This window comes from Lepidochelys kempii, chromosome 1 (assembly GCF_965140265.1).
Source record: "Lepidochelys kempii isolate rLepKem1 chromosome 1, rLepKem1.hap2, whole genome shotgun sequence".
In the NCBI taxonomy this organism is placed as follows: Eukaryota; Metazoa; Chordata; order Testudines; family Cheloniidae; genus Lepidochelys; species Lepidochelys kempii.
In genome coordinates, this window is record NC_133256.1 from 6690245 (window position 1) to 6714516 (window position 24272).

General features: G+C 47.1%; 2 protein-coding genes across 2 annotated transcripts; both read left to right on the forward strand.

Annotated features, from left to right (window-relative positions):
- The first annotated feature begins 238 nt into the window (after positions 1-238).
- LOC140905611 (olfactory receptor 52P1-like) lies at positions 239-6908 on the forward strand. The gene is made up of 3 exons (XM_073329121.1): positions 239-247; positions 1846-2700; positions 6879-6908. The coding sequence occupies exons 1-3, from the start codon at positions 239-241 to the stop codon at positions 6906-6908; spliced, it is 894 nt and encodes a 297-aa protein (XP_073185222.1).
- Positions 6909-22554: 15646 nt separating this feature from the next.
- On the forward strand, positions 22555-23544 carry LOC140898792 (olfactory receptor 52R1-like). Its single transcript, XM_073313241.1, has one exon. The coding sequence runs from the start codon at positions 22555-22557 to the stop codon at positions 23542-23544; it is 990 nt and encodes a 329-aa protein (XP_073169342.1).
- Positions 23545-24272: the final 728 nt, after the last annotated feature.

Consider the following 24272-nt stretch of genomic DNA (forward strand, 5'->3'; position numbering starts at 1 on the left):
GAAATGGGGTGCAAGGGTTGGGAGGATTTTTTGGGGAAAGACGTGTCCAAACTACGTTTCCCAGTAAACCCAGTTAAAGTTTGGTGGTGGCAGTGGAAATTCCAAGGGCAAAGGGTAAAATTAATTTGTACCTTGGGGAAGTTTTAACTTAAGCTGGTAAAAGTAAGCTTAGGAGGTTTTCATGCAGGTCCCCACATCTGTACCCTAGAGTTCAGAGTGGGGAAGGAACCTTGACAACATGACAGTGGTAAATATGGGGTGCTTTGGAGTGCAGAGTGTCACCGGGACAATCCATAGAGTGACAGGGGGTGGGGAGGGGAGGAGAGAGTTGCAGGAGGGGCCTTGAGAGGAAGAGGCAGAGCAGGGGCGGAACCTGGGGGAAGATGCATGGTACAGGGGTGGGGCGTCATGCTTCCAGTTACCAGCAATTAGAAAGGTGGCAACTCTATGAGTTGTTCATAGACAGGTTGCCCAGTTTGTGATGCTGACACAGCACAGTAATGTCAGGAAAGGATTTAATGTCTCTGTCATAAATATAAAGGGAAGTGTAAACACCTTTAAAATCCCTCCTGGCCAGAGGAAAAACGCTTTCACCTGTAAAGGGTTAAGAAGCTAGGATAACCTCGCTGACACCTGACCAAAATGACAATGAGGAGACAAGATACTTTCAAAGCTGGACGGGGGGAGAAACATAGGTTCTCTCTCTCTGTGTGATGCTTTTCCTCAGAACAGAACAGGAATGGAGTCTTAGAACTTAGTAAGTAATCTAGCTAGATATGCGTTATGTTTTGTTTAAATGGCTGAGAAAATAAGCTGTGCTGAATGGAATGGATATTCCTGTTTTTGTGTCTTTTTGTAACTTAAGGTTTTGCTTAGAGAGATTCTCTGTGTTTTGAATCTGATTACCCTGTAAGGTATTTACTATCCTGATTTTACAGAGGTGATTCTTTTACTTTTTCTTCAATTAAAATTCTTCTTTTAAGAACCTGATTGCTTTTTCATTGTTCTTAAGATCCAAGGGTTTGGGTCTTTGTTCACCTATGCAAATTGGTGAGGATTTTTATCAAGCCTTCCCCAGGAAAGGGGGTGTAGGGTTTGGGGAGGATTTTGGGGGGAAAGACATTTCCAAGCAGGCTCTTTCCCAGTTATATATCTGTTAGACGCTTGGTGGTGGCAGCAATAAAGTCCAAGGGAAAAAGGAAAATAGTTTGTACCTTGGGGAAGTTTTAACCTAAGCTGGTAAAAATAAGCTTAGGGGTTTTTCATGCAGGTCCCCACATCTGTACCCTAGAGTTCAGAGTGGGGAAGGAACCTTGACAGTCTCTTTGACTGGCCAGTCAGTGATTCAGAGAAAAGGGCCCAGCACCATATCACCAGCCAGCTCTGCATGGAGCGTGGTCTGAGAGCCAGAGAATCAGGAGAAAACTCTAGGTCCCTTTCTGAGTAAAGAGCTGGAGCAGCCTATCCCGGATCTGTTGGGTCTTCACCCCATAGATGATGGGGTATAGCGTGGGGGGCACCAAGAGATACACATTGTCCATGAGAACATGGAAATGCAGGGCCACATTATGCCCAAACCATTGCGTGAGGGCGGTGAAGAGATGAGGGATGTAAAAGGCTAAGATGACACAGAGGTGGGAGCTGCAGGTCCCAAAAATCTTGAGCTGGGTGTCCTTTGTTGGGAGGGTGAATATGGTATTTGTCCTGCCACCATCACCCTAAACCCTGGGCACATAAAGGAAGTCAGGGAATGTACAGTACATTCAAGAGACACCACTGTGCCTCAGGATAGGACACCTTCTTTCTTACTCCATGTCAGATTCCAACTGAACCAATTTCACGAAGCCCTCCACCTCCATCCTGCTGGGCATTCCTGGCCTGGACTCAGCCCATATCTGGATCTCTATCCCCTTCTGCACCATATACGCCATAGCCATCTTGGGGAACTTCGCCATCCTGTTCATCGTGAAGAGGGAGCCGAGCCTCCATGGGCCCATGTATTATATCCTCTGCATGCTGGTCATCACCGACCTAGTCCTTTCTATGTCTATCCTATGCAAAATTTTGAGCATATTCTGGTTCAATTCCAAGGAGATCAAATTCAGTGCATGCCTCTTGCAGCTGTACTTCATTCTCAGCTTCTCTACGATGGAGTCTCGGATCCTCATGGCCATGGCTTTTGATCGCTATGTGGACATCTGCGATCCCCTGAGACATTGTACTACCCCGAGAAACCCCATGGTGGCCAAAATTGGCCTGGCCATGGTGCTTCGCGGCTCCATGCTCCTACTGCCCACTCCCTTCCTGGTGAGGAGGTGGCCATATTGCAGAACCATCATCATTGCCCACACATACTGTGAGCACATCTCTGTGGTGAAGCTGGCCTGTGCTGACATCCACACTAGTAGTTACTACAGCCTCTCTGTGGCATTCTTGGTGATCTGTCTGGATGTGTTTTTTATTGCTGTGTCCTATACCCAGATCCTCAGGGCCATCTTAAGCCTCCCCACAAAGGACGCCTGGCTCAAGAGTTTTGGGACCTGTGGCTCCCACCTCTGTGTCATCTTAAACTCTTACATCCCAGCTCTCTTCTCCTTCCCCATGCACTGGTTTGGGCACAATGTGGCCCTGCATTTCCACATTCTCATGGCCAACAAGTACCTCCTGCTGCCCACTATGCTAAACCCCAACATCTACTGGGTGAGGACCCAAGAGATCTGGGATAGGCTGCTCCAGCCCTTTACTCATAAAGGGACCTCAAGTTTTCTCCTGGTGCTCTGGCTCTCAGACCAAGCTCCATGCAGAGCTGGCTGGTGACATGGTGCCGGGCCCTTGTCAGGGTTCCCTTCGCACTCTGAACTCTGGGCTATAGACGTGGGGACCTGCATGAAAGACCCCCTAAGCTTATTTCTACTAGTTTAGGTTAAAAACTTCCCCAAGGCACAAATTCCTTCCTTGTCTGTTTATCCAGCAATGTGTGTGAGGCTGAGGTCTGACAAACAGAAAGTGCAGGAGACACTCGCTGAACAATGAAAGTGAGACGGACATTTTCAGGGGGTCACATATTGCACATGTGATGGGTAGCTGGAAAATCACTCATTCAATTTTCTTTGCTCTGAACCATGGCTTGGGACATGGATGTATGGCTTATATTAAAACACAAAATTAGACCTTAGAGAGCTCTAGTTTGATAGATATGTTGCTGTAACTCACTGTACCCCAAAGCAACACCCTGGAACCCCCATATTCACCACTGTTATATAGTTGCCACAAATCTTGTACAAACTATGTCATGTGAGGTGTTAGTGGAAAAGCTATGGTTTGCTGAATATGATTATCCTATTTGTATGCATGTCTCATTTTTGTATCTGAAGATAAGAATATTTACAATGACCTGTATTTCAAATGTGTTTGTTCCTGTGGTAACTCCCACATGGTAGCTTACAACTAGTTGAGCCAGCACATTATGAGAGGACTATTCAAGTTGATGGCCCATCAATGAGCACATAATGGGCCATGGAAGAATCATAGAATCATAGAATATCAGGGTTGGAAGGGACCCCTGAAGGTCATCTAGTCCAACCCCCTGCTCAAAGCAGGACCAATTCCCAGTTAAATCATCCCAGCCAGGGCTTTGTCAAGCCTGACCTTAAAAACCTCTAAGGAAGGAGATTCTACCACCTCCCTAGGTAACGCATTCCAGTGTTTCACCACCCTCTTAGTGAAAAAGTTTTTCCTAATATCCAATCTAAACCTCCCACACTGCAACTTGAGACCATTACTCCTCGTTCTGTCATCTGCTACCATTGAGAACAGTCTAGAGCCATCCTCTTTGGAACCCCCTTTCAGGTAGTTGAAAGCAGCTATCAAATCCCCCTCATTCTTCTCTTCTGCAGGCTAAACAATCCCAGCTCCCTCAGCCTCTCCTCATAAGTCATGTGTTCTAGACCCCTAATCATTTTTGTTGGCCTTCGCTGGACTCTCTCCAAATGATCCACATCCTTCTTGTAGTGTGGGGCCCAAAACTGGACACAGTACTCCAGATGAGGCCTCACCAATGTCAAATAGAGGGGAACGATCACGTCCCTCGATCTGCTCGCTATGCCCCTACTTATACATCCCAAAATGCCATTGGCCTTCTTGGCAACAAGGGCACACTGCTGGCTCATATCCAGCTTCTCGTCCACTGTCACCCCTCGGTCCTTTTCCGCAGAACTGCTGCCTAGCCATTTGGTCCCTAGTCTGTAGCGGTGCATTGGATTCTTCCATCCTAAGTGCAGGACCCTGCACTTATCCTTATTGAACCTCATCAGATTTCTTTTGGCCCAATCCTCCAATTTGTCTAGGTCCTTCTGTATCCTATCCCTCCCCTCCAGCGTATCTACCACTCCTCCCAGTTTAGTATCATCCGCAAATTTGCTGAGAGTGCAATCCACACCATCCTCCAGATCATTTATGAAGATATTGAACAAAACCGGCCCCAGGACCGACCCTTGGGGCACTCCACTTGATACCGGCTGCCAACTAGACATGGAGCCATTGATCATTACCCGTTGAGCCCGACACTCTAGCCAGCTTTCTACCCACCTTATAGTGCATTCATCCAGCCCATACTTCCTTAACTTGCTGACAAGAATACTGTGGGAGACTGTGTCAAAAGCTTTGCTAAAGTCAAGAAACAATACATCCACTGCTTTCCCTTCATCCACAGAACCAGTAATCTCATCATAAAAGGCAATTAGATTAGTCAGGCATGACCTTCCCTTGGTGAATCCATGCTGGCTGTTCCTGATCACTTTCCTCTCATGCAAGTGCATCAGGATTGATTCTTTGAGGACCTGCTCCAGGATTTTTCCAGGGACTGAGGTGAGGCTGACTGGCCTGTATTTCCCAGGATCCTCCTTCTTCCCTTTTTTAAAGATTGGCACTACATTAGCCTTTTTCCAGTCATCCGGGACTTCCCCGGTTTGCCACGAGTTTTCAAAGATAATGGCCAATGGCTCTGCAATCACAGCCGCCAATTCCTTCAGCACTCTCGGATGCAACTCGTCCGGCCCCATGGACTTGTGCACGTCCAGCTTTTCTAAATAGTCCCTAACCACCTCTATCTCCACAGAGGGCTGGCCATCGCTTCCCCATTTTGTGATGCCCAGAGCAGCAGTCTGGGAGCTGATCTTGTTAGTGAAGACAGAGGCAAGAAAAGCATTGAGTACATTAGCTTTTTCCACATCCTCTGTCACTAGGTTGCCTCCCTAATTTAGTAAGGGGCCCACACTTTCCTTGGCTTTCTTCTTGTTGCCAACATACCTGAAGAAACCCTTCTTGTTACTCTTGACATCTCTTGCTAGCTGCAGCTCCAGGTGCGATTTGGCCCTCCTGATATCATTCCTACATGCCCGAGCAATATTTTTATACTCTTCCCTGGTCATATGTCCAACCTTACACTTCTTGTAAGCTTCTTTTTTATGTTTAAGATCCGCTAGGATTTCACCATTAAGCCAAGCTGGTCGCCTGCCATATTTACTATTCTTTCGACTCATCGGGATGGTTTGTCTCTGTAACCTCAACAGGGATTCCTTGAAATACAGCCAGCTCTCCTGGACTCCTTTCCCCTTTAAGTTAGTCCCCCAGGGGATCCTGGCCATCCGTTCCCTGAGGGAGTCGAAGTCTGCTTTCCTGAAGTCCAGGGTCCGTATCCTGCTGCTTACCTTTCTTCCCTGCGTCAGGATCCTGAACTCAACCAACTCATGGTCACTGCCTCCCAGATTCCCATCCACTTTTGCTTCCCCCACTAATTCTACCCGGTGTGTGAGCAGCAGGTCAAGAAAAGCGCCCCCCCTAGTTGGCTCCTCTAGCACTTGCGCCAGGAAATTGTCCCCTACGCTTTCCAAAAACTTCCTGGATTGTCTATGCACCGCTGTATTGCTCTCCCAGCAGATATCAGGAAAATTAAAGTCACCCATGAGAATCAGGGCATGCGATCTAGTAGCTTCTGTGAGCTGCCGGAAGAAAGCCTCATCTACCTCATCCCCCTGGTCCGGTGGTCTATAGCAGACTCCCACCACTACATCACTCTTGTTGCACACACTTCTAAACTTAATCCAGAGACACTCAGGTTTTTCTACAGTTTCGTACCGGAGCTCTGAGCAGTCATACTGCTCCCTTACATAAAGTGCTACTCCCCCACCTTTTCTGCCCTGCCTGTCCTTCCTGAACAGTTTATAACCATCCATGACAGTACTCCAGTCATGCGAGTTATCCCACCAAGTCTCTGTTATTCCGATCACGTCATAGTTCCTTGACATCACCAGGACCTCCAGTTCTCCCTGCTTGTTTCCAAGGCTTTGTGCATTTGTATATAAGCACTTGAGATAACCTGTTGATCGCCCCTCATTCCCAATATGAGGCAGGAGCCCTCCCCTCACAGACATTCCTGCCTTCTCCCCACCTGGTGGACTTTCCTGTAGATGTCTGGCCAGAATGTGGGTAATGGTCCCTGTGATGACTCATTGAAGGATACAAGGACATGTGACCAGGTCATGTGACATTGGACTCCATCTTGTGCCTATACTTTCCCACTGACAGTGCTTGGGGCTTTGTTTGGAAAAATGAAGTTCCCTGAACATGGCAGAAGCTATAAAACAGGGAAGTGACATCAACACTTAGCCACACTCCCCCCACAATAAAACACCAGAAGACACATCTGGAGGGAAAAGATTTTGACTGGGGTGGTGGTCCCAGACTGGAAAGGAGAAATCCTGGCCTGTGTATGGAAGATTGTCCAATCAGGGTGTTTGTGCCATCAGGGTGAGATACTGCTTGACTCAAACCCTGTCTAGTTTATAGTACTCAGATTGTGATTTTGCTTTATTTTTTAGGTCATCTACTTTGAGCTGTACACTTCTTAGTGATAATCACTTTCTGTAGTAAATAAATCATTTTAATATTTTTATCTAAGATAGTTGTTGTTTGAAGTGTAAAGGGAAATCTGCTAAGGAACGGGGGCTGGTGCATTGTCCTCTCCACATTGAGGGAGGATTGTAGTGGAAAATAAACTTACACTGGTCAGGCTACTGCCCCGGGCTAGATGGGAAAGTGGGTAAGGGGCACAGGTGTTACAAGGTTTGAAGGAATGTTTGAACTTGTTTCTCAGGACACTTTTTAAACACAGGTAAAGATGATGTGAAACAGTGTCTATGGGACAAAAAGGTGAAAACTGTGGATGAGATGGCTTCTGTAGCTGATGATTTTGAGAAGACAAGCAATTATTGTGAATAAACCACAGACAGAGGGGTTTACACTTGATGGGAAGTATGGTCCCATTTTACCCCATTCTTCTAATTCCCAACCCTAATCTCCTGTGAAAACAGAAGAGTCCAGGAGGTGCTATCATTGTAATTTCACTGATCACCTGAGGAATAAATGCCCTGTGCTCAAAGAAAGCAGGATAGCCCATGTGAATGCTGCGATTCTGAGCACAGAAGCCCCTTGGGCACCTGTCATTTATCATAAGGTTTCTAAAATTAGCCCCTGCTGAACTAGGCATGAAGCACTTAAAGGCTGTCAGCATTAATAGCAGGGGACACCTTGGGTGGGAAGATACAGGGGCAGAAATTTCGGTGGTTAGGAGAGGTATACTGCAACAAGGAGACATACTGACAGGACAGATGGCAGAACTTTTATTATTTTGCTGTTACAAAATCCTTTTGCCTTTGGCTAAAGTGCACATAGAAACCAAAGGTTTGGAAGCTGTTTTATCAGTGGGGGTAGGAGACGATAATCCTATTGATAAGCTAATTGGCAATGATTTCTTTCATGTAGCTCAGGCTGTTAGAGTGTCCACCTTCAGCAAGAAGGTGCTTTCTGTTGGGACCTCAGAGGGAAAGGGGAAAGTCCCAGGAACTGCTCAAAGAATGAGAGGTCTCCTTGATTCCTCTACAAGAGAGGGAAGCTGCATGTTTCCAGGGGTAGGGGTGGTTGAGACCAGCTCCTGCCCTATAGCTAAGGCCAGCGTTGCCTTAGGGAAAAAATGTCAATGTTGAAGCTAAACAAGGGGAAAACCCAATGCTAGGGAGCACAGGGAGATGTGTTCCAGAGGGGAGCTGTAGTGAAGGAAAGATTCACTGGTGCGGCACATTGTGCTGGTGGTCCTGGGAATTAGCCCTTTGCAGCTTCGGAGCGCCTCTTTCTGGCCAGTTTCTCGCCTGCATCAGGCCCCATGTACCTCCTGAACCCCGGTGCCCTTTAATGTCAGGGTTCTGCCTCCAGCAGTACCCCCTTCCTCCAAGGGGAACCTCCCAACCCTCTATCCCCACCTTGCCTCAGTGGCTACTGCCAGTCACCATCTAGCCCCCTCTCACTGGGCCAAACTGCAGTCTGTAAAGGCCGCTCATCATTGGCAAGAAGTTTGGGACCAGCTGCGTCTGCCTCTTCCTGGGCTGCCCCTCTGCAGCCCCAATACCTCCATCGGCTTTGCTCAAGGCCTGCAGCCTGGGGAGTTGCCAGGCTGGAGCTCTCCAGCTCCTTTTGCCTTTCCCCAGCTCCACTCTGCCTCAGGTACCCTTTCTCTCAGGTAGCCAGATCCTTCTCCCTCCAGGCTGGAAAGAGAGGGTCTCCTCCCAGCTCCTGGCCCACAGCCCTCTTCAAAGGGCCAGCTGGGCCCTGATTGAGCTGGCCACAGCTGTGGCTGCTTCCGCAATCAACTGGGTTTGCTGCTTTCACTCCTTTTCTCCAGCCACAGCCCTCTGCAGGGCTGCTTTTACTATTGGCTCCCAAGAGCAGCCCTCTCCCAGGGCTGTTTTAACCCCTTCAGGGCCGGAGTGGGATGCTCACCCCTCTACAGGAGCCCAGAGAAGACTGATAGAATCATAGAAACTACTGAAGAGGTGGTTATGGGTTCCTTTAACAAAACAGCAGGAGGCAAGGCCACCTGAGAAAGGGAGAGGGGTTTGGAGCCTGCCACTGAGACATCTGTCCAGGCTGTTAGCTGTGAGTCCTTCACGCATGAACAGGGGATAGCTCCCACTCTAGAGAGCACAGGGGTATGTGTCCTAGAGGGGGCCGCAGAGGAGGAAAATGGGGGAGGAACAGTGGGAGTACAGGAATGTCTCCTCACTGATCACATGGGGGATGATGCCCAGGACAGAATGGCTGATTCAGCATCTGTGCTCCCAGGCACCCAACCTGTGGCTCCAGCATTGAGAGGGAACTGTGTAAGTGACTTACCGGAGACGAGCAGTCACACAACTGACCTCTCGTGGATAGAGAAAAGGGGGACGGCTGGTACCCAAATCCAGAGTTATTGTTACATCTCATGATGCAATCATAGAATCATAGAATATCAGGGTTGGAAGGGACCTCAGGAGGTCATCTAGTCCAACCCTCTGCTCAAAGCAGGACCAATCTGCAATTAAATCATCCCAGCCAGGGCTTTGTCAAGCCTGACCTTAACAACTTCTAAGGAAGGAGATTCCACCACCTCCCTAGCCAACGCATTCCAGTGTTTCACCACCCTCCTAGTGAAAAAGTTTTTCCTAATATCCAACCTAAACTTCCCCCACTGCAACTTGAGACCATTACTCCTTGTTCTGTCATCAGCCAGCACTGAAAACAGTCTAGAGCCATCCTCTTTGGAACCCCCTTTCAGGTTGTTGAAAGCAGCTATCAAATCCCCCCTCATTCTTCTCTTCCGCAGACTAAACAATCCCAGTTCCCTCAGCCTCTCCTCAGAAGTCATGTGTTCCAGTCCCCTAACCATTTTTGGTGCCCTCCGCTGGACGCTATCCAATTTTTACACATCCTTCTTGTAGTGTGGGGCCCAAAACTGGACACAGTGCTCCAGATGAGACCTCACCAATGCCGAATAGAGGGGAACGATCACGTCCCTCGATCTGCTGGCAATGCCCCTACTTATACATCCCAAAATGCCATTGGCCTTCTTGGCAACAAGGGCACACTGCTGACTCATATCCAGCTTCTCGTCCACTGTAACCTCTAGGTCCTTTTCTGCAGATCATTTATGAAGATATTGAACAAAACCGGCCCCAGGACTGACCCTTGGGCACTCCACTTGATACCGGCTGCCAACTAGACATGGAGCCATTGATTACTACCCGTTGAGCCCGACAATCTAGCCAACTTTCTATCCACCTTATAGTCCATTCATCCAGCCCATATTTCTTTAACTTGCTGGCAAGAATACTGTGGGAGACAGTGTCAAAAGCTTTGCTAAAGTCAAGGAACAACACGTCCACTGCTTCCCCTCATCCACAGAGCCAGTGATCTCATCATAGAAGGCAGTTAGATTAGTCAGGCATGATTTGCCTTTGGTGAATCCATGTTGACTGTTCCTGATCACTTTCCACTCCTCTAAGTGCTTCAGAATTGATTCCTTGAGGACCTGCTCCATGATTTTTCCAGGGACTGAGGTAAGGCTGACTGGCCTGTAGTTCCTAGGATCCTTCTTCTTCCCTTTTTTAAAGATGGGCACTACATTAGCCTTTTTCCAGTCCTCTGGGACTTCCCCCGATCACCATGAGTTTTCAAAGATAATGGCCGGTGGCTCTGCAATCACATCCGCCAACTCCTTTAGCACTCTCGGATGCAGCGCATCTGGCCGCATGGACTTGTGCTCATCCAGCTTTTCTAAATAGTCCCGAACCACTTCTTTCTCCACAGAGGGCTGGTCACCTTCTCCCCATGCTGTGCTGCCCAATGTAGTAGTCTGAGAGCTGACCTTGTACCTGAAGACAGAGGCAAAAAAAGCATTGAGTACGTTAGCTTTTTCCACATCCCCTGTCACTAGGTTACCTCCCTCATTCAGTAAGGGGCCCACACTTTCCTTGACTTTCTTGTTGCAAACATACCTGAAGAAACCCTTCTTGTTACTCTTAACATCTCTCGCTAGCTGCAACTCCAGGTGTGATTTGGCCTTCCTGATTTCACTCCTGCATCCCCGAGCAATATTTTTAAACTCTTCCCTCGTCATTTGCCCAATCTTCCACTTCTTGTAAGCTTCTTTTTTGTGTTTAAGGCCAGCAAGGATTTCACTGTTAAGCCAAGCTGGTCGCCTGCCATATTTACTATTCTTTCTACTCATTGGGATGGTTTGTCCCTGTAACCTCAGTAAGGATTCTTTAAAATACAGCCAGCTCTCCTGGACTTCTTTCCCTTGCATGTTATTCTCCCAGGGGATCCTGACCATCAGTTCCCTGAGGTTGTCAAAGTCTGCTTTTCTGAAGTCCAGGGTCCGTATTCTGCAGGCTCTCCTTCCTTCCCTGTGTCAGGATCCTGAACTCGACCATCTCATGGTCACTGCCCAGGTTCCCATCCACTTTTTCTTCCCCTACTAATTCTTCCTGGTTTGTGAGCAGCAGGTCAAGAAGAGCTCTGCTCCTAGTTGGTTCCTCCAGCACCTGCACCAGGAAATTGTCCCCTACATTTTCCAAAAACTTCCTGGATTGTCTGTGCATCGTTGTATTGCTCTTCCAGCAGATATCAGGGTGATTGAAGTCTCCCATGAGAACCAGGGCCTGCCATCTAGTAACTTCCGTGAGTTGCTGGAAGAAAGCCTCATCCAATGTATGTTGCTAATGGTAAATCTTATAACAAAGAATTTGGTACTGATGGTAAATTCTATCAAAAGTTGTAACCTGCTACATGTAGTAAAAAAGAAGCCCTATGGGAATACTACTTCTCAGCTAACACCTCTAAACAGTCTCAAAGCTTGTTACGGCAGGGAAAGCATAATAAACCTGGTCTGCTGTGTGGAAGGGGAAACTGAGGCAAACCACTTCATGGCATTGATGACTATCTGCATTGAGTTATCACCAGTTGGAAAAACACAATGGTTGACAATCCTGCACATTTACAAAGACAGGCTTTCTAGTGACAAATAGAAGGCACACAGAACTTTGTAAAAAAACATGTGGATCACACTCCAAGGTTTGCAACGCTTGGGCATTGTATGTTCCAAACCTTAAGAAGGCCTTGGGCACACTCCCTCCAACCCAGTCAGTGACTAACACTTCTGCAGTAAACTAAGGGGGGAGGTGTGACATTCTGTGCCCCCAAAGGAACAGGTATCAATGGTATCAGTGAAAAAGTTATGATTTGCTGAATATGATTACCCTATTTGTATGCATGTCTCATTTTTGTGCCAAAAATTCTGAAAGCATGTGAGGGCATATGAGCAGCTCATGTGACACTGGACTCCATTTGTGCCTGAGCGTTTCTGGTAATTGTGCTGGGGGCTTCTGCTTGGAAAAATGAAGGTCCCTCTGAATGACAGAAGCCATAAAAGGTGGAAGTAAGAAAATCGCTTGGCCTCACTCCCCCGCATAACTCAACACCTGGAAAAACGTTAGGAACAAGGACAGAACTGAGGATTTGCTCCCAGGCTGAAGGCATTTCTAGCCTGTGCATGGAGGAACGGTGGACTGTTTGTACCATCAGGGTGACACACTGCGTGATTCAAATCCTGTCAAGTTTATAGAACTCAGATAGTCATTTTCCTTTATTTCTTAGGTCATCTCCTTTGATCTGTACACTTATTACTTATAGTCACTTAAAATCTATCCTTCTGCAGTTAATAACTCGGTTTTATATATTTTTTTTTAATCTAAAACAGTGTGTTGTGTGAAATGCAAAAGGGAAATGTGCTCAGGAACAGGGGCTAATGTATTGTCCTCTCCACATTGAGGGAGGGGTGGACTGGGTAATAAACTTACAGTCTCTGGGCTTCTGACCAGAGTAAGACAGTACAGCTCTGGGTTCCTAGCCTGGGGAACTCTGGGGGTAGGGGCGGGCAGGCGGGGAATTGGCTTTAGCCTCTCTATTGTTGGTTCATGAGTGCCTCGTGAAAACATTCATGTAACTGCAGCTGGGTGCAGTTGTGTCTGGCTGTGAGAGTCCAAACCTGGAGAGGATTGCAGTTTGTCACATCATCAAAGTGTGAAAGAGAGCCCAGGTTGGTATGCCAAAGGGCTCAGCGATACCCCCTTTCCAGGTTGCATCCTGGGCAAGTCCGTCACACCCACCTAAAGAACAAGCCCTGCTTGACCATGAGTCCATTTCCTTCTTCTCATGCACTCAGTTACTAATGGAGAGATCATGGTTAGAGCAGGGAAGTCACGAGTCCTGGGTTCTGTCTGTCATTCTCTGTGTGACTTTCACCAAGTCAGTCTCCCTTTGCCTCAGTTTACCTTTCAGTATAATGACGATATGTTGATAGTTGACTTTCCTTTACTTGGTGTTTTGAAGATCCTTCAATGAAAGGTGTTACACAGTATGATGACAGTTACTGATGAGAATTACTGATTTCTGATGCCTTAGCGATAGCCCTGTGTGCCTGCAGAAAGTGTTCGTATCTCTCCTCACTTACCTTAAGAACATAAGAACATAATGGCTGTACTGGGTCAGACCAAAGGTCCATCCAGCCCAGTATCCTGTCTACCAACAGTGGCCAATGCCAGGTGCCCTAACAGGTAATGATCAAGTGACTTCTCTCCTGCCATCCATCACCCCCCTCTGACAAACAGAGGCTAAGGACACCATTCCTTACCCATCCTGGCTAATAGCCATAAATAGACTTAACCTCCATGAATTTATCCAGCTCTCTTTTAAACCCTGTTATCGTCATATAGTCACTTTTCTCCAGATCTCTCTGTCTACTATCTACCCATTAATACTGGGCATTTACAGGGTATCAAACCCTCTGGAGAGCTGCCCATTATCCCTAGTTTTCTTCTGAATGAACTCTACTTTTTAAATATACACAAATACACAGAGCAGCCAATTCCTCTCTGACTCAGTGGAGAGCCCAAGAGTTCTCATCTCCCTTGGGGAACGTCCCTTAATTATTGTTTACTTCTAAACCTGGATAAAGAACACAGAAGCACAGACACTGAAAGAGAGACATTGGCTACTCAGAGTGTCTACGGTTTCCAGCCTATTTGCATCCAGATGCCGCTTCTCCCCTAGAGGCTGAGTGAACCCACCTGGGAGTGTGCACAGCTAGATTATAAATGGCGCACACCCATGGTCGGCTCTCGGCGTGGGATGCTGTTGCAGATGCTGGGGTGAGAGAGGTGTGGGAAACGGCTGCCTGCAGGGGGTTCCCAGGGAAGACACGTCTGGCTCAGAATTCACAGGTACCCATCTCTTGCTGAGGAGCTCACCTGCTCGACAGACCGAGTGCAACGTGGGTATGATGGGATAGAGAATAGGTCTGTGGTCCTTTCCGTTCTGCAAAACCATTAACCATGCTGGGGCCCTTGCCACAGGGGATGAGTTTGCTCCAATATCACTGGCCAAAGTGTCCCCTTTTCTCTGCCCCTGGCTGATGGGCTCCAGCCCCGAGGTGGCTGCACTTCAGTGGCACAGGGGATGCTCCAGAATGAAAGGTTTCAGTAGATGTAGAATACCAGGCCAAATTATGAGGCTGTGGCCCATACGTTCTCAGGCCCCACAGAAGCAAAACTCCCCTTGGAGTAAGAATTGAGTAAAGACCTCAGGAGCCAGCTGTGTGTGAGCTAATGCACAGGGACTCTCCCTCCTCCTCTTGCATTTCAGGGCTCTGGTTGTTAACGGGGATGGCTCTCACCTGACTTTGTGATGGAAATCATGGAGGGGCTAGGGCTCCTCACTGGAAGAATTATTTGAATTTTTCAACATGGGCAAGACCTCTTTTCTCCTGGCTTCAGTTGAGAAGCTGGCTGAACTGTTATGCCTGAAACTTTCAAAAACAATTCAGCTAGAAGCAGAAACCCAGTGTGGGAAATTTCAGTCCAAACGGTTAAAATTTGGCAAACTTATAACCAACTGAAAATGAGGTCTCCTAATTGAATGTGTCAGACAGCGTTAACTAAACATGGTGTCCCCAGCACCACCTACAATGGCCAATCCATTTGTGAATCCCATTCACTTGTGCTCTTTGCTCCAACAATGTCTGTGGCAACGAGTTCCACTGGCCAAATCTGGATTAGGTAAACAATTTTCCTTTCTCAGTGTTATATATTCAGACTTTCAATGTACTTGAATGTTCCCTTGTTCCTGTGTTATGAGACAGAGTAAATATAAATGCTTGACCTACTTTCTTTATCGATAGATTCATAGGTTTAGGATCAGAAGGGACAATTAGATCATGCTAGATTTTTTTTAAATTATCCAAAATCAGATTTTCCATTGTTTCTTAATCTTGTCAAATCTTCTTTTTAAAACTTTCCTTTATTTTTTAGCAGTTTAGGTTTAATGCAGAACTGTCTTTTATTTCCTTTGGGGTGGGGTGGGGGTGGGGGAGTCTGTTGCTGCCCGACTGCCTACTTCTGATTCGGAATGAGATGTTTGGTGATCGGTCAGCTCGTAACTCTGGTTTTTGTAACTCTGAGGTTCTACTGTAGATGCTGTTTAACATCCTCCTTGACTGCTAATGGACTGGAAAGTGTTTCATGACCATATGTGATCTGAGTACCTGATACTGCTCCTTTCCAAATGCAGAACAAAACTAATTCTTGAACACATCTCCCTTTTCTTCAACATTTACAAGTTTCCTTTCTCCCTCTAGGAATTGGCCTATACTTTTTCTAGGGTTTCTTTTCTTCTTAATATAATTAATAACCTCCTTTTTGTTATCCTTAGCCCTGCAAAGCATGGATTTCCCCCTGATGTCTGTAACATCCTGTATTAATTTTCATAACTTCCAATTTGTATTGCTTGCTATCTCTTTTTCCTTTTCCCCATTTGTTATATATTGCTTCCCCCTCCCCCCTCAATTGCTGCCTTCACTTTGCTACTGAACTGGGTTTTTAAGCAAAGTTCTCCACTTTCTTGATTGTGGAATCATGGCTTTTTAGCTCTCTCATAAACTCTTCTTAAAGAACTTCCCCCATTTTTCATTCCCATTTTTCTGTCTACATTTTTCCTCCCACTCAGTTTTGCTGATCATTTGCCTTATCTTTGTGGAATTGGCCCTTTTGAAGGGTATCTGTAGATAGCTATTACTGGCTGGGAGCTGTTCTCTGTTTGTCCATATCAATGTAATCAGTTCCATTCTTTATTTTGTTCTCCTCTATCGTATGCCCCCTTAATTGTCTCTTCTCTAAACTAACCAGTCCCAGACTTTTCAGTCTATCCACATACGCCAGCCTCCCCCATTCTCACAGCCTGCCTGGGAAATCCCCTTTCTATCTACTAGATCCTTTATAGCGACTGGGTGACCAAAAGTGAGTGCATCTCCAAAGCAGGATATTCTCCATCCCATTCCTTACACATCTGAACATTGTCTTTGTTGTGGCCAGTACTGTAAATGAGCGGGAGTTTCTGTGGAGCTGCTATCAATGATGCCCAAGTCTTTTCCGTGAGGTGGGTTCTAGTTGGGATGTTTTCCCCGGCACATGTCTTAGCAAAGGTGTTTTTTCCCCACTCTCAGATTTTCAGTCATTAGGTGAATGGGAAACTGCCTACAGCATGGACTCTCTAGTCTGGGTTTCATTTCATTAAGCCTATGTGTAAATTGGCAGACTTTTTCACTGAAAGTTTGGTCAATGACCAAAGAGCCTTGAAAAGAAATCATTGTTGCAAACCCTTACACCTCTCGTTAAGGTGCCTTTATTACGTCACTGAAACTGAAGAGTTCTGTCTTCAAAAGTGGCTTTGTAGTGTTTACACCTCCACTATTTCTTCAGCAAATGCTGCCTCTTGGCAAAAAAACTTGGCAGTGCAGATAAGGCCTAAGGAACAATGAGGGAAAACCAGCATCCACTCGTGTTTCCTGCTGGTGCCTATTAAGGTTTCCCACACCACGATGTGTAGGAATTATTGACAAAAGGAGCACCATAAAATATGGAACTGACATTAGTAGGGTCAATTGTTCATGTCAATGTTCCTCCCCCACTGTGAACTCTAGGGTTCAGATATGGGGACCTGCATGAAAATCTCCTAAGCTTACTTTTACCAGTTTAGGTTAAAACTTCCCCAAGGTACAAATTAATTTTATCCTTTGTCCTTGGAATATACTTGGAAGAAGTATTGTTTCTTTGTCTTTGGGACAGACCACTTTTGGATAGCATCCACTTTGGCCTGTAGGGGGCTGATAGTTCCTTGACCCACCTGGTGTCCAAGGTAAGTCACTCTGTTTAGGCCTATTTGACACATTTTAGCCTTAACAGTTAGTCCTGCCTCCTTTGTGTGCTCAAGGACTTTTTATAGATGTTCCAGGTGGTCTGCCCAGGAATCTGAAAATATGGCCACATCATCAAGGTAGGTGACTGCATATTATCCTAATCCCTCTAGGAGACCATCTACAAGTCTTTGGAAGGTGGCGGGTGCATTTCGCAGCCCAAAAGGGAGTACATTACATTCATACAGCCCGACATGTGTGGTGAAGGCTGACCTTTCCTTGGCAGATTCATCTAGCGGTACCTGCCAGTACCCCTTGGTTAAGTCCAAGGTAGAGATGAACTGGGCCCGTCCCAGTTTCTCTTATAGTTCATCTGAGCATGGCATTGGATAGTTGTCTGGGCGAGTTACAGCATTTAGCTTACGGTAGTCCACGCAAAAACGTATTTCCCCATCTGGTTTGGGAACTAGAACCACTGGAGATGCCCATGCACTTCCAGAGGGGCAGATTACACCCACCTGTAACATAACCTGGATCTCTCGTTCTATAGCAGTTTTAGCTTGAGGAGACACCCGGTAAGGTTGAACTTTAATTGGGCGAGCATTACCTGTGTCAATGGAGTGGTATGCCCGTTCAGTCAGTCCTGGGGTGGCTGAGAACGTTGGCACGTAGCTAGTGCACAGCTCCTGGATCTGCTGTCGCTGCATACACCCAAGGGTCATGGAGAGGTTCACCTCTTCCACAACACCAGCACTTTTCCCTTTGTAGTAGACACCTTCAGGCTACTCAGCATCATCTCCTCCCTGGGCTGTAAACTGACAAACCTTTAATTCTCTGGAATAAAAGGGCTTTAGAGAATTACTATGGTACACCTTAGGCTTTGGGTTGGAGGTGGGGAATGCTATGAGATAATTAACAGCTCCCAGGTGCTCCTGGACCGTGAATGGCCCTTCCCACGATGCTTCCATTTTATGGGCCTGGAGCGCCTTTAAGACCATGACCTGGTCCCCTACTTTGAAGGAACGCTCTCTGGCATGTTTATCATACCAGGCTTTTTGCTCTTTTTGAGCATCCTGTAAGTTTTCTTTAGCAAGGGCTAAAGAGGTTCGGAGGGTGTTTTGTAGGTTGGTTACAAAGTCCAGAATGTTAGTTCCTGGAGAAGGTGTAAATCCCTCCCATTGCTGCTTCACCAACTGTAATGGTCCCTTAACCTCACGGCCATATACAAGTTCAAATGGGGAAAACCCTAAACTGGGGTGTGGTACAGCTCTGTAGGCAAAGAGCAACTGCTGCAACACTAGGTCCCAATCATTGGAGTGCTCATTTACGAATTTACGTATCATGGCCCCCAAAGTTCCATTAAACTTCTCCACCATGCCATTTGTTTGATGGTGGTAAGGAGTGGCAACCAAGTGATTTACACCATGAGCTTCCCAAAGGTTTTCCATAGGTCCTGCCAGGAAATTAGTCCCTGCATCTGTGAGGATGTCGGAGGGCCAACCTACCCTGGCAAAAATGTCTGCTAGTGCCTGGCACACACTTTTAGCCCTGGTGTTGCTTAGAGCTACTGCTTCCAGCCTTCGGGTGGCAAAATCCATGAAAGTCAGTATGTACTGCTTTCCTCTGGGTGTCTTTTTTGGAAAAGGACCCAGAATATCCACAGCTACTCGCTGAAATGGAACTTCAATGATGGGGAGTGGCTGGAGAGGGGCTTTGACCTGGTCTTGGGGTTTTCCTACTCTTTGGCATACTTCACAAGACCGGACATAGGTAGAAACATCCTTGCCCATTCCCTCCCAGTGGAATGACCCCCCCAAACGGTCTTTGGTCCTGTTCACCCCAGCATGGCCACTAGGGTGATCATGGGCTAAGCTCAAGAGCTTGGCCCGGTATTTAGTTGGAACTACCAACTGTCTCTGAAGATGCCAGTCTTCCTGGTGTCCACCAGAAAGAGTTTCCTTGTATAAAAGTCCTCTTTCTACAACAAACCTGGATCGATTAGAAGAGCTGAGAGGTGGTGGGTTGCTCCATGCCGCCGTCCAAGCTCTCTGGAGGCTTTCATCTGCTTTCTGTTCAGTCTGGAACTGTTCCCTTGATGCTGGAGACATCAGTTCCTCATTGGATTGTGGACCTATGCTTGGTCCCTCTGGAAGCGATGTAGGGGATGGGGCTGTTTCCATTGACTGTGACCCGCTTTCCGCTGGGACACTATGTTGGGGATCAGGCTCTGGCTGAGCCTCTTGTGCAGGGTTATGGGCTGCTGCCAGTTCAGGTTCGGTGGTGTCTGGTGTTGAGGTTGCAAGTCATGGATTCAGTGCTGGCAAATGGTTTGGTGCTGGTTGTTCCTCTGGTTCCGGTTCTGGGACTGGTTCCGTCTGAGTCTCTGGGACTGGACCCACTACTGCTGTTGCAGACATTGGCCGGGGGTCCGGGTCCATCACCTCTGACCGGGTCCTGATAGAAGTTTCCGGAACAGAGCTAGGCCTCACGGCTTGTTTAGCCTGGCTACGGGTGACCATTCCCACCCTCTTGGCCTGCTTCACATGATTGGCCAAGTCTTCCCCCAACAGCATGGGGATGGGATAATCATCATAGACTGCAAAAGTCCACATTCCTGACCAGCCCTGGTACTGGACAGGCAACTTGGCTGTAGGCAAATTGTAAGAGTTGGACTTGAAAGGTTGAATCGTCACTTGGATCTCTGGGTTGATTAAATTGGGGTCCACTAAGGAAGCACGGATAGCTGACACTTGTGCTCTGGTGTCCCTCCATGCGGTGACCTTCTTCCCGCCCACACTCACAGTTTCCCTCTGCTCCAAGGGTATCTGGGAGGTATCTGGGCCTGCGGACCTCTGGTGTGATTCCGGTGCAATGAACTGTAATCTGTTGGGGTTCTTGGGACAGTTGGCCTTTACATGCCCCAGCTTGTTACATTTAAAACATCGTCCAGCTGACGGGTCACTGGGGTGAGGTGGGTTGCTGGAGAATGGGGTGGTGGGATGATACGGGGTCTAGAGGGTTCTTTGGGAGGTAGGTGGAGCTTTGGGCGGCCCCCGGTAATAGGGTGTGATCTGGGGTTGTCCCTTCTGGTCTCCGCTCCAACTGCGACCAGTTTTCTTCTTCTCTGCCACCTCCACCCATCTGGCTCCAATCTCTCCTGCCTCAATTACAGTTTTGGGCTTCCCATCTAGGATGTCTTTCTATTTCCTCAGGAACACCCTCTAAGAATTGTTCCATTTGCATTAGGAAGGGCAAATGTACTGGAGATTCAACACTTGCTCCTGATATCCAGGCATCCCAATGTTTCACAATGTGGTAGGCATGTCGGGTAAATGACACGTCTGGTTTCCACCTTAGGGCTCTGAACCTCCGACGAGACTGCTCGGGTGTTATCCCCATTCTGACTCTCGCACTGGATTTAAACAGTTCATACTTGTTCATGTTTTCTTTATGCATTTCAGCTGCCACCTCAGCTAAGGGTCCACTGAGCTGCGGCCTCAGCTCTATCATGTATTGGTCAGTAGAGATGTTGTACCCAAGGCAGGCCCTTTCGAAGTTTTCTAAGAAGGCCTCCGTATCATCGCCTGCCTTGTAGGTGGGGAACTTTCTGGGATGGGGAGTGGTACCTGGAGAAGGATTGCTAGGGTTTGTTGGTATATTCTGCTGAGCCTTTACCTTCTCCATCTCCATTGCATGCTTCCTCTCTTTTTCCCTCTCCTCCTCCTTCAGCCGCATGAGTTCTATCTGTCTTTCATGTTCCCTTTGTTTTTCCTCAGCCTGAAATCTGGCTAATTCCAGCTTTTGTGGAGCCATGGATTTTGTCATCCTAACCTCTGTTTTTAACTAACTTTACACCCGAGGTTTAGAAATAAAGAAACAAAACTTGGCTGTAAAATTTCGCTGTGCTGGAATAGAATACCTATTCTCTGATAGTGATTGTCAGCATACAGAAAAAGACAATTCCCTTGTCTCTGCTCTGGCCCCAAATCAAAGCAAAAAACCTCCAACTACTTGGAAACCTGCTTACCAGCAGCCCAAAAGAAAAAAAAATCCTTTTCAAACTTGTGCTCCTTGTAAAAAAATCAAAATCCTAAAAAAAAAAAAGCCCCTGCCACTTTTGTCTCCAGGCAAATGGGTAGAACACCCCCCCTATTTACTTTTAGAAAAAAAACCTTCTGGTTTACCAAGACTGTGAATTTCCCTGCAGGAGTTAAGTACCCTGCCTCCAGGCAAAGAAAACCTGCAATTCACAAAGATAATCCTCTTTTGTCTCTGCTCTGGCCCCAAAGCAGAGAAAAAACAAGCTGCTTTCCAGCAGCTCCAAAGGAAAAAATAATTTCCTTTTTAAAATCTGTATTTCTAGTTCAAAAAATCTCAAATTGATATCAAAATGATTTCAGGTTAATCCCACCACTCTGCCACCATGTCAAGGTTCATCCCCCACTCTGAACTCTAGGGTACAGATGTGGGGACCTGCATGAAAACCTCCTAAACTTACTTTTACCAGATTAGGTTAAAACTTCCCCAAGGTACAAATTAATTTTATCCTTTGTCCTTGGAATATCCACTGCCACCACCAAACTCTAACTGGGTTTACTGGGAAACATAGTTTGGACACGTCTTTCCCCCCAAAATTCTCCCAACCCTTGCACCCCACTTCCTGGGAAAGGTTTGGTAAAAATCCTCACCAATTTGCATAGGTGAGCACAGACCCAAACCCTTGGGTCTGAGAACAATGAAAAAGCATTCCGTTTTCTTACAAGAAGACTTTTAATAGAAATAGAAGTAAATAGAAGTAAAGGAATCACCTCTATAAAATCAGGATGGTAGATACCTTACAGAGTAATTAGATTCAAAACATAGAGAATCCCTCTAGGCAAAACCTGAAGTTACAAAAAAGACACACAGACAGAAATAGTCATTCTATTCAGCACAATTCTTTTCTCAGCCATTTAAAGAAATCATAATCTAACACATACCTAGCTAGATTACTTACTAAAAGTTCTAAGACTCCATTCCTGTTCTATCCCGGGCAAAAGCAGCATATAGACAGACACAGACCCTTTGTTTCTCTTCCTCCTCCCAGCTTTTGAAAGTATCTTGTCTCCTCATTGGTCATTTTGGTCAGGTGCCAGCGGGGTTACCTTTAGCTTCTTAACCCTTTACAGGTGAGAGAATTTTTCCTCTGGCCAGGAGGGATTTTAAAGGGGTTTACCCTTCCCTTTATATTGATGACAGTTCATAATTCATTTATCTTAATCATTAAAATGTCATTTTTCAGTGTGTGAAGAGCGACCAACCTGCTTCCTCCATGAGACAAGCCTCCAGCTGTGTATGTAGTGTCTAATATTAACATTTTCTTTCCATCCAGACATTTGTCCTGCGACCATCGCCCTAGACCCTGGGCACATACAGGAAGTCAGGGGAACGCATGGTACATGCAGGAAACACCATTCTGCCTCAGCATTGGAAACCTTCTCTCCTACTCCATGTCAGATTCCAACTCAACCGACTTCACCAACCCCTCCACCTTCATCCTGCTGGGCATTCCTGGCCTGGAGGCAGTCCAAGTCTGGCTCTCCATCCCCTTCTGTGCCATGTATGCCATAGTCATCCTGGGGAACTTCACCATCCTGTTCATCGTGAAGAGGGAGCCAAGCCTCCATGAGCCCATGTACTATTTCCTCTGCATGCTGGTCATCGCCGACATGGTCCCATCTACGGCCGTCGTACCCAAAATGCTAAGTATCTTCTGGTTCAATTCCAGGGAGATCAATTTCAGCGCCTGCTTCATCCAGATGTTCTGCCTTCTCAGCTGCTCTTTGGTGCATTCTGGGATCCTTGTGGCCATGGCTTTTGATCGCTACGTGGCCATCTGTGATCCCCTGAGATATTCCACCACTCTGACAAACCCTGTGGTGGCCAAAATTGGCCTGGCCCTGGTGCTGCGTGGCGTCATGCTCGCATTGCCCTATCCCTTCCTGGCGAGGAGGTGGCCATATTGCAGAACCAACATCATTCCCTACACATACTGCAAGCACATAGCTGTAGTGAAGCTGGCTTGCGCCGACATCCGCCTCAGTAGTTACTACAGCCTGGCTGTGGCATTCTTGGTGACCGGCGTGGATGTGTTTTGTATCGCCATGTCCTATACCCAGATCCTCAGGGTCATCTTCAGCCTCCCAACAAAGGACGCCCGCCTCAAGACTTTTGGGACCTGCGGCTCCCACTTCTGCGTCATCTTAGCCTGTTACATCGCACATCTCTTCTCCATCCTCACGGAACGGTTTGGGCACAATATGGCCCTGCATTTCCACGTTCTCATGAACAACATGTATCTCCTGGTGCCCCCCATGTTAAACCCCATCATCTATGGGGTGAGGAGCCAACAGATTCGGGATAGTCTGCTCCAGCTCTTTACTCATTAAGGGTCCTAAAGCTTTCTCCTGGTTATCTGGCTCTCAGACTGAACTCCATGCAGAGCTGGCTGGTGACATGGTGCTGGGCCCTCTTCCCTGAATCACTGACTGGCCAGTCAAAGAGACCTGAAACCCTTTCCTGACTTTACTGTGCTGTGTCAGTGTGACAAACTGGGGAATCTGACTATGTGCAACTCCGAGGGTTGCCGCCTTTCTAATTCCTGGTAACTGGAAGCATGAGGCCCCACCCATGTACCATGCATCTTCCCCCAGGTTACGCCCCTGCTATGTGTCTTCCCCTCAAGGCCCTGGCCCTCACTCTCTCCTCTCCTCCCCACCTCCTGTAACTCTCTGGATCGTCCTTGTGACACTCTGCACTCCAAAGCACTCCATATTTACCATGGTGATGCAATTATGGTACGTTTTGTACAAAGTATGTCCTGTGAGGTATTATTCTAAAGGGCTTAATCTGCTTAACATTGATACCTCCTTGGGTTGTATATGAAGTAATGAAATCATGCTTTGTGTGAGTTCCTAAAGTGTGATACGAGGCTGGAAACACCCAAAACCAGCCTTTCAGGTATGTCAAAGGACTAGCTAGACAGTGTTAATTGCTGTCATAAACACTCATCGAGGGAAGAATCCACTAGCACAGGAACTCTGTATAAGAAAGCCTCCACGGAGGGAGTACGGAGACAACGGAGAATGTTTGGCCAATGGGGGTGGACCCCGCACGT